Genomic DNA, 11,244 nt, shown 5'->3' on the forward strand with positions numbered 1-11,244 from the left:
TAAACAGCAGCAACACTTGTGTTTTATCGTTCATTCTGTGACGCTTTTTGTGCGTCGCATATTACAGTTTTACACCATTTTCTCCTTTTTCTCTCCATTGTAAACACCATTTGAGCTATAAAAATATATTTTGAGGGTGTTTTCATCATGAGGAGCTAAAACCCAACACTGGGACGACGGAGGAGGCTGAATTTCATCCTTGGGGTAATTTATTTTATTCTTTTTTATGACTTTTGCATTAATCTAAAATTGAAATATGATTTGAATTAATTGGTTGTTATTTAATTTGATGATGTATGCTTAGCTTAGTTGTTTTGATACATCATGCTTAGGACTTACAATCAATGTTTTAAGAATCTATCTTGTCAAAATTAGAGTCTATGTTAATTTTATTGAGTTTTAATTGTCAAAGAATATATGAATGAACCTTGTGTAGTGAATTCAGCCAAATCCTTAGTCCCAGTACCTCTCACCCATTGTTAATATTTTTGTATATATATTTTTATTAGATCTAAAAATTCCATTTCCTTCACAAGTCTGAAATGAATCCTATTTACTATAACCCCATCAAAAATCAAAAATCATTTTGGCGCCGCCGACGCAGATTTGTGCTTAGGTAGAATTTTTAGGTTTTTTTTTATTTCATTTGTTCTTTTTACGTTTCTTTGGGTGTGTGTTTGTATTACAGGTTTGAAGTTGGAAACTAAAGACTTGGAATCAAAGCTTAAAGCTAAAAGATAAGGAAAAAGACAAAGCAAAAAAAAAAAAAAGAGCGAAAGAAAAAATTAAAAAAAAAAAGAGAGAGAGAATTTTTTTTAGAGACCTTCCATTTTTTGTAATTATTATTATTATTTTATTTTTTTTAAACCCTAAGGAAGGGTACATTAAATATAAAACTGTTTGCAGGGAAGGACGACGATTACAATATCGTCTCGGCCCCTCGGGTTCGCACATGACATAGGAGTCGTGGCCCGTGTCGACTTCAGCGGTTCTGCGCCCGTCTGGTACGGGAGGTAAGCTTTCGAAACACCCGCGAATCACCTATCAGCGGGTTTATTGTATGCCTTAAGGTGAATATATGCTGAGGATTTGAATACGGTTGTTTTAATTTCCTAGTAAAGGGCAAGGCCTAGCCAAATTAAGATAAGGACTCGGATTTCATCACCGTTTCCTTCTTGCCCGCTTTAGGAAAACGAAACCAAACGCGAACCTAAGCTTAAAATTTTGACTAGAACGAGACCTATAGGGTAATGAGCTTAGTAGGAAAGTCGTTCGAAAAATATTGGTTACTCTTTTAGCATACTTCGAAGTTCATGATGGTTTCTGTGAGTTGAATGCGTGACTGCGCCGCCTTGTGATAGCGGTGAGGCCTTGGGTATCAAAGCTCCACTGAGCTTCCCTCGCCTCAATTCAACTTACTTTGACTCGGATTGATTCCATAGGGGTTTGCTTAAATTGTAACGAATTCCCTTTCGAAGGATTAGAAGCTGGTATAGAAACAATCTAAGTGGAGCCATCATGCTTGTTGTTTGCTAGATTTTATAGGTTTGATTTGGTCGATTAAGCCTTATTTGTGATTGTGTAGAATTCCCTTGCAATTAAGAATGTCGAACTGGTATGATAGAAGCCAATACAATGATTATCGACCTGAATTTGAATACGGACATCATCCTTTTTATGACCATGTTGGGAATAGTGGTTGGGAACGCCATCCTTTGGAAGGATATGGGTCATACCCTGGTGAGCCCAATTACTATCCACACATGCGTCAGTCTTACAAGCAAGAAGATTATAGTACTAGTTCTTCGTCTCTAGAGGATACAATCAAACTATTGAAAAGTAGTCCTTTTTATGATCCCTCTGTTCCTATTCCTCCTTTAGAAGAGTCCCTCAGGGAGTTAGCTGAGTCGACGCGTAAGTTAGCTGAGATGAATAGTGTAATTATAGACGAAAGAACTACAATAATGAGTGAACTTTCTATAGAGGAATCCCTCAAGATGATGGCTGAGACGAACGAAAGACTTGCTCGAAATAATCTTACTTTCCAATATAGTGTTTCCAATAATACCCTTAAAAATGAGGATAGTTATTTGCATAATCAAGATGATGAGGTTAGAATTGGTAACACTACTTGTTTTGATGAGGTTCGATCATTTTCATGTTATAATGATAAGGATAGTGTTGATGAAGAATCATACTTATGTAGGAATAGTGATCAGGAAATGGTTACTCCAATTGAGCTTTACAATGATAATATTATTTCTAGTTCAAATCCAAATAATTTTAATAATTATTCACCTATTCAAAAGGACGAGGATTTGACTAGAGATACCCTCGTTTTAGACGATGTAGTATTTCCTGTTTACAAAGCCGATAATGATTTAGAGGAACGAGTTTATTCTGAGAATAATGTTTTAAAGTCTAGCGATTTAGAAACAATAGTCTTAGACGAAGAAGATGAACTCGTAGAGATGAGTGAGGATGAACCTGACTTAGAAGAATCAATTGACCATTTCCAGGAATCTGATGACCTAGAAATTAGGGAAGTTGTGACTAGTCTTTCTAGAGACACATAAAACTCTAAGTTTGCGGGTGATTATCATTCTCCATGTACTTTAACTCTTATAAAGTTCCCTCGTGTAGGACTTGACATTTATGCCTCAACCATATTACAAGATTATCTTCATACATGTTTTCCCGAACCTAATGATGTCCATAGAGAAGCTCAGTTGTTAGAAATCCATCCTCTGGTTGATGTGGTTAACCAAGGCTATGATACCAAGATTGACTTTGTTTTCCCACCAAAAACTTTTCTTCCAATTGCGGGAACATATGATTTTCAGATGTATCGGATATTAAGTTTTGAGACTAAACCTAATAACTTTAGGATATTAGGGTCGACACATTTTCTTAAGAATGACCATTATTATGGTCAACTTTGTGAGTCAAATCTAATTGACTTAGAGGATCCCCAATTATTCAGTTTGTTGTTATGTGCTTCTAAGTTCTTAGTTGAGTTTTTCCAGACTCTAATACCTGAACCGGATCTTAGCTTTGAGGAAATCCAACCGATGAAAACCTTTTATTTAGACCCTTTTATAGAGCCTGAAACTGAACCACAACTAGATGTAGTTGTCTTAAGCAAGGGTATGTTCGGTATATTCTTGGTCTGTTGCAGTTTCCTCTTCTTGTGGGTAACACTTTTTGATCCAGATGACCCACAGTTATTCCGGCTACTACTATATGATTCTACGTGGTGACTAATCCTTGCTTAGTCTGGCTGAAGACTTTAAACTTAGCACTTCTTGGGAGGTAACCCAATATTCATGCGACACGGTAATATCTTTCCTTATCTCTTTTGATTCATTGGTAACAGTTTCTCCTTGTTCATGATTTTAATTTCATCTTTAGAACATTGAGGACAATGTTAGATTTAAGTTTGGGGGTATGGGAGAAAGTTCTTAGTTGCAATAAATAAGCTCCAGAGACTAGAAATTTATGCTTATTAAGGTTGGCACTAACTAATCTAAGTGGATGGAAGCATTTTGGTTGTAGGATTTGAGGAACCAATCTGATTAGATGGAAACATCTAAAGAGTCTATTCATAAAAGCACAGAGCTCAGGTGTTAGAAAAAGAAAACATGGTAGTTTCGCCATATCCCCGTGATGGAAACATCGAAAGAATCCTGATCACTTCTTTTTTTTTCTTTTTACCATTAGTAGGGTGAAATAGAGTGACTGAGATGAAAAAAATTTTGAGACCAGACCACCAGAAAAGCCCGGAATAAATACAATAAAGTCGAACACTGGTACCCTTGTATATGCCAGCTGAGTTGACCTAGAGTTAGAATTATCGACCACTGGTTCCCTTGTATTTGCCAGTGTGTTGATATTAGTCCAGACCAGTATCTCAGTCCATTAGGATAGGTTCACCTTAGTCAACATCATCCACATTTTTCTCTACATCTATCTTCTTAATCTATCCATGTGATTGGTTGACTCCGGTTTATGATGTCCAGAAACTATCTGAGTAGAGCTCTGTCACTTTATATGAATTTTAGTATGCTTGAGTGCAAACTCGTGTACAAGAATTGGAATTTCGCACCAGGATACTTCCTCCTGTAGTCAATAAGTATGCCAACCAAGGATATTCTTTAGTGCCTTCCAAGGTTCTGCATAGATAGCTAGGGTTGGGAGTAATGGTTTTGTGGGCACACCTTTGATAAACCCTCCCGAGATTAACTCGGTTTTATTTATTTTTTATTAGTTTTGCTCGAGGACTAGCAAATAATAAGTTTGGGGGTATTTGATAGACGCATTTATGTGTCTATTGTGTTCTCAATGTTCTGTATTGTTAGACTCGATTAAATACTTATTGTGTTATTTTATGTTTTTGTAGATGTTTTTGGAAAAATAAGCTCTTGCGGCGAAATTGGCTCGAAAAGTGGTGTTTTACACCCTAGGATAGAGTACTAAAGACACCCCAGAAATGCACCGGAGGAACCCAGAAAAATTACTAAAGGCACCCCAAGGGACATGTGTTATTCGGACTCCAGCAACGGATAAGGGGGCGACCACTGGATAAGGGGTGACCTTCTTCACAAATTCAAAAAAATATTTTGGCGGGAAAATATTTGCTCTTCACTGGCAGATTTTCTCGATTGCATTTGGACGTGATTTTGTGCCATTCAATGGCTGAAACTTTGTGGAAACATGTAATATATCATAACAGAGCTGGTATGGGTGATTGTTTCGACTGAATTTGGCTGGATAATCACGTGGAAGAAATCAGGGCAACACGGGTTTGAAAATGATATTCACGGATTTTCAGCAAGTTTGATGTGTGCTTCTCGTGTTTGGATGACACTTAGTCATTGAAGATGCGTGTAGAAGCTAAATAAGGGAGTATCAGAAGCTGTTTACGCGTGGAGAATCATTTCAGGGAAGAAAATATTCGGAAAATATTTTCTTTTAACACCGAGTAATGGAGGATCATGGAGAGTTAATGAGCGTGATTTCTTGTCGATGTTGGGTATAAATAGGTTCCCTGGGTGTCCTAGAAGGGTGTCGAGAGTTTGGGGTCGAGAGGAGGTCCAGAGAAGCAGAAATCAAGAGTTGATGAAACTCTGTTTCTACTGCTGTTGCTGCTGATGAAGAACACCAAGAACACGAAGAACAGACTCGCAAGAGCAGTCGTTTATCAACAGTGTCTAAGACGCACATCCGTGGTTCGCAGTGCTGTCTAAACAGCAGCAACACTTGTGTTTTATCGTTCATTATGTGACGCTTTTTGTGCGTCGCATATTACAGTTTTACACCATTTTCTCCTTTTCTCTCCATTGTAAACACCATTTGAGCTATAAAAACATATTTTGAGCGTGTTTTCATCATGAGGAGCTAAAACCCAACACTGGGACGACGGAGGAGGCTGAATTTCATCCTTGGGGTAATTTATTTTATTCTTTTTTATGACTTTTGCATTAATATAAAATTGAAATATGATTTGAATTAATTGATTGTTATTTAATTTGATGATGTATGCTTAACTTAGTTATTTTGATACATCATGCTTAGGACTTACAATCAATGTTTTAAGAATCTATCTTGGCAAAATCAGAGTCTATGTTAATTTTATTGAGTTTTAATTGAAAAAGAATATATGAATGAACCTTGTGTAGTGAATTCAGCCAAATCCTTAGTCCCAGTACCTCTCACCCATTGTTAATATTTTTGTATATATATTTTTATTAGATCTAAAAATTCCATTTCCTTCACAAGTCTGAAACGAATCCTATTTACTACAACCCCATCAAAAATCAAAAATCAGATATCCCTTCCCTACTACTCAAAGTGGATCAGATCTGATCTGCCTTGTAGGGAAAAGAAATCATACAGAAACTCAGGGTTCCGTATGATTTCCGTGTGAAATCTTTCTTTACGGATACTCAGTTTCCGTTTTTTAATTGAAATGGATACTCAGTATCCGTGACTTTTTACACGGAAACTAAGTATCCGTTTTTGGTTTTTTTTAGTTTTACCCTATAACTTTCCTTTTTCACTCTTTTTTTTTTAACTAAAACTCTTTTTTTACCTATTATATCTCATTTTTTTACTCTTAGTTATCTTTATTTACCTAAACAAATATATTCCAACGGGAAAAAAATTGGGAAAAAGAAAACGGAAACTGAGTTTCTGTTTCGCTATTTACACGTAAACTCAGTTTCCATGTCATATAAAAAAGGGATAAAAAGGTACCATAATGAGGCTGTCTCGTGATCGTATTCCTTCCCTACATACGAGGGATAGGGATGGGATGTCTTGCACCATAGTGCTTGGCCTCATAGGATCAGCAGCACTAATCATGAACCGAAAAGCCATCGAACCTAAAAAGTTTCGAGAAAATCCTCAAGAAAAGAGTTCTAAAATTTTGGAACATATTTTCTCTCTCCTCCGCATTTCCTCAATTACATTCGGATTTTTCACAAAGTATGTTCTACATATTACCATACTAATTATTATTGTTTGAGTTGGAGATACAGAGAAGAAAATAGAGAAACAGCAGAAGCAATTGAAATAACTTCTTACACCTAATTAAGCAGCTGTTAAATTGCAGGTACACGCCAGGTACATGAACAACGATTACAACATCAGCTGCAAAATACATTATTTTTGTAAAAAAAATCGTGCTTAAATAAAGAGAGTCGCGTACTTAGATGATTAAGAGAAATAAAACTTTAAAGTTCATGGATGCATGGGTTGAACTTCCAATATTGTCGAGTATTTGAAGTCACACTGCAAGAGCAGATGCTCTTGGTATTATTCTTAAAGGAATGGACTTTTTCAAGGACGTATCTACTTTTTCGGTCATGTCGATGGATTCAGGTGTGGCGCCATTTTCAAGGGTCCAATCAAATAATTGGAGCAGTGATCCAACCACAATGTGAAGAATTTGGTGTATTAATGGGAGGCCAGGACACATACGTCTTCCAGCTCCAAACGGTAAGAATTGAGAATGTTGTCCGCGGTAATCAGTAGTATTTCCTAAGAAACGATCTGGATTGAACGACAATGGATCATCCCATAAAGCTGAATCCCTTCCAATACCCCAAAAATTAACCAACACTGCGGTGTCCTTAGGAATAATATACCCCATAAATTCTGTGTCTTCAACAGTAGTGCGCGGTATTAGCAAAGGAGCCGGTGGATGCAATCTAAATGTTTCTTTAATCACCGCACTTAGATAAGGTAAACTTTCTATATCACTTTCTTCAATCCTTCTATTATAACCAACAACTTGGGCAATCTCATCTTTGGCCTTCCTCATTACCTCTGGATTGCGCATAACTTCTGTCATTACCCATTCTATGGGAGTTAACATTGAGTCGGTTCCAGCGATAAAAATTTCCTACATAAAATTAGAAAAGTTTATTAGTGGTACTATGATCCGTCGACATCATAAGATTATCATCCTCACATTTAGAGACAGATTTTGTAATAACTTTAAAAATTATTAGCGGAGTTGTAATATAAAAGTAAACCGGATTAAAAATATCTTCAAATTATAGTTTATAAATTTACTTACCGTTATGAAAAAATTAATGTATTTGTCTGACAGTTTCTTTGGTTCATCTTTGCCATTGCCTTCAAACTCCATCAAGAAATCCCAGTAATCCTTTTCCTCTTTGTTATTGCGCCAATCGATATCCCTGCTCTTCCGCTCCTTTGCAAACTCATCAATAATATTTAGAAATGCATCGTGTGCCTTCTTCATTCTCCTGGACAAATTCTGTGGGTCTAATTTTCGTAACCATGGAAAGACATCAGCTATATTAGGCTTTGAAGTTACCACTACAATCTCCCCGAGGAGTTTATAGAGTTTACTCCCAGAGGCAGATTTAAGATCCATAACATCTTTAGAAAAGAAGAGATTTCCAACTAAATTAGTCAAGGCAACTAAAGTTAAGTGTTTTATTTCAACACTTCTACCTTCCTTCTCTTCTTCCGATATCCATTGTATCAACTGATCTACAAATTGTCTCCTTTTACCTAAAGTGTTATTCATCGTCGAACGAGAGAAAAAAGTTGCATATAGTCTCCTATTGATTCGCCAGATTGGTCCATATGTAGCCCATGGAGTCACCTGATAGTTATCATCATCTCGTAGTTGTAGCGTCTGGATTGGATTACGACTGAAAAAAGTTTGATCATGAGTTTTGAACATCTCCATAGCAGCAACATCGGAACCAATGACCACCATATTCTGCCAACCGACACGTATCATGAAAATCGCTCCATACTTCTTTTGAATTTTTACATAACTTTTGTGTAGAGACTCATAGTCCCAGCTTATATCAAAGATGTTTCCGATCAATGGCCAACCTGGAGGACCCGGTGGTAAACGCCTTAAGTTGGTTTTATTTTTTCGGCTAAGAAAGCTGTGGAGTAGGAGTAAGAGCGGAGCTGCCACTGCAAAGGAAATGGCTGTCCAGCCGAACATATCATTTGTTGACATGGGATCTTTTATGTTAAAAGGGTTTGGTTTCTGTTTGGGCTAATAATGCTTAGTACTTTGCTTTCCGGTCACAAATATATATAGGACATGACCAGTTTTTTCTAAAATAAATCGATGAGTTTGTCGTGTTGTCACGCGGATGAATAGGGGGATTGTCTCTGGTTTGTGTCTTCAGGTTATAAAATCATATCTAGATAAGATACGACAGCAGAGAGCTTGAGGGATTAGAATCTTTGAAAATACGCAAATGTGCTGTTGTCTAGCTAGCATCTGAGTTATAAGTTTCTCATTATAGAATAAGTTTTTCATTATAGAATAAGTTTCCCATTATAGAATGCTCACCAATCTTTTGTCTAGGGAGCGAGCACCTGATTCACACCGTTAGGTTTTTGATACGGATGTTTCGGTTCCTAATATTTTGTGCAATGTTATTCACCACCAACTTGAATCGGAGGTTATGTTTTCAGCGACTCTTCGTTTGCTGCCGATTCCAATTGAATAATACACAAAATTGGTTAAAAAGATCAAAATCAATAATTTCTAGGTGAAAAAGACATCTAGATTTTGATATTGTTTAAATGGACAAAAATATAAAAATAGTCATGATGTAAACAGTTTCATCATACCCATTTTCAAATATTTTTTTTTATTTTTATACATCAGGATGCATCCGGTTTCATCCTCGCTATTTTTTAAGTTTAAGCCAGGATGAATCCAGTTTCATCCTTGCTATTTTTTTGGTATCCATTTTACCCATACTAATTTTTACTCGTCCATTAGAACCATGTTTAAAAAATATTTGGAAAAATGACCCATTTTTCGTTGAATATAAACGTTAATATGTTAGACATCCCAAGACGTTGCACGCAGAATCACTAGGGCTGGTGGCAGTGATTGGCATATGACAGGTGTCAATAAGGGCATGTTTTTGTCACAGTTTCGTAATGATACAAGCATTGCTAATGGTCTACGAATGTAATTTTATGTTTTCCTGGGAGAAACTAATACTCCCTCCGTTTCAAAAAGGCAGTCCGCTTTGATTTTGTTAAGATATTAAGGAGACCACAGTAGTTTATATGCCTACCCTTACTTACTTTCCTAATTTATTTCAATAAAATTGTTAGTAATAAAAACTACCAAAAATTGTTATGGGATTGTAAATAGGAAATACAAAAAGGAATAAAGGATATATTTGTTTCTTTAATTACACAAATTTCATTAATATTTTAGATTGGGTCCCATTAAAAAAAGATTTTATAAATATAAAAACTTAAGAGTATGTTAGAGAGTTCATTGAAAAAATATGACTATAAACATAAGCTGGATAAAATTTTGAAACAGACCAAAATAGAATAGAGGACGGTCTTTTTGAAACTGTGGTTTAATTCTGTAATAAGATAATATGTGTCAGTTTGGTCCTGTTGACTTAGTCCAACTGCTCCAAAGTTATTTCTTAAAATTACATTATCGATTTAGTCCTAGGGCGAACATTACCCTCGCAAAATAACGTCATCATTTTTTCAATTAGTGTCAGCATTATCCTTTCCTCTCTTTTCTTAAATATATAAAACAAAGAGAAGTAACACTTAAAAATAACATATTTATCAAACTATAGGTCGTAATTTATCAAATTTTATATATTTGAAACGCTTTTAACAAGATTTATATAATGAATACCAATTTCATTATTTTTCGAAGCTTTAATTTTCATATTATCGTTTACCTAAAGCCTCACTACGCAGGTGAGCACTTAAGTCTTGTTTTTATCTCAAGCATAAAATCTCGTCTTGTACACGAGTATAAAGACTTGCATCTATGCAAGCATAAAATGTTGTTTTAGCCACGAGGCCATCATCTTATATATGTTGGTCCAAAGACTCGTACTCAACACAAGTAACATGTTTGCGTTCCCTATTAGCAAGCGCTAGAGACTTGACACAGTAGCAACCTCACTACAATATTCCACTCAGGTCTCGATTAGCTCTCGAGTATCACAAGTTCACTACTTGGAAAAAAGTCTCGCCTAACATGTGAGCAGGTTATCACAGTTGGGGACGTCTTTGTAATATTCTACAGACAACGCGGATAGCTACGTTTTACTACAACAGTAGTTACTCCCGCTTGGGGGAGAGTTACGCCATTGGTGGTCGATGCATAGGAAAAACGAACTTCTTAACCCCCAACTAGCATAAAGCCCGCTAGTCAAGCTCGCCTAACCCGAAAAAAGGTTTCAGAAGTTTCCAGATATTTTGTTCCCCAAGTTACTTGCATATGAAGTTTGCTTCCGAATTAGGGGTCTAATATAAACTATATAAATACATGGGATTTAGGCTCTAAGGAGATACACTTTGAGATGATAGCTAACCTAGAAAAGAATTATTGTGATACGTATATCAATGAAACATCTCTTCTCAAAGGGATCCATTCATTGATGTAGGCATCACTCGCCAAACCACGTTAAATTCTTATCCCTTTCATTCATCTTTAATTCTCTTTCTTATCCTATTTTACATTATCATCATCTGATCAATTGTGTTTTGTGCCTAGAAATAATTTTAGGCAAAAATAGATATATTTGTTGATAATGAACCTTTTTATACTCTCACTAATGTAAGTCAAGGAAAAGGTAAAAGATGAAATACATCATGATTCACATTGTGATAAGGGACATCAAAATCAACAACCAAGATATTCCATGAAAATGCTCCATGAGATTTCACAGTGCGATTGAA

At 36.0% G+C, this 11,244-nt stretch overlaps 1 protein-coding gene across 1 annotated transcript; it reads right to left on the reverse strand.

Moving 5' to 3' along the window:
* Positions 1–6,526: 6,526 nt before the first annotated feature.
* LOC113325943 (cytochrome P450 76A2-like) lies at positions 6,527–8,545 on the reverse strand. Its single transcript, XM_026573773.1, has 2 exons — positions 7,583–8,545; positions 6,527–7,405 (listed from the first exon to the last, which is right to left on the reverse strand). Exons 1-2 carry the CDS (start codon positions 8,510–8,512, stop codon positions 6,788–6,790), a joined length of 1,548 nt encoding a protein of 515 aa, XP_026429558.1. The 5' UTR covers positions 8,513–8,545; the 3' UTR covers positions 6,527–6,787.
* Positions 8,546–11,244: the final 2,699 nt, after the last annotated feature.

The sequence above is a fragment of the Papaver somniferum genome, unplaced genomic scaffold (assembly GCF_003573695.1).
Source record: "Papaver somniferum cultivar HN1 unplaced genomic scaffold, ASM357369v1 unplaced-scaffold_10, whole genome shotgun sequence".
NCBI classification, from domain to species: domain Eukaryota; kingdom Viridiplantae; phylum Streptophyta; class Magnoliopsida; order Ranunculales; family Papaveraceae; genus Papaver; species Papaver somniferum.

Bases quoted from the DNA above. Each gene is read 5' to 3' on its own strand.
- LOC113325943 (XM_026573773.1), bottom strand. From the start codon at position 8,512: ATGTCAACAAATGATATGTTCGGCTGGACAGCCATTTCCTTTGCAGTG. The intron at 7,406-7,582 runs GTAAGTAAATTT...AATTTTATGTAG, and splicing joins ACATTAATTTTTTCATAACG to GAAATTTTTATCGCTGGAAC.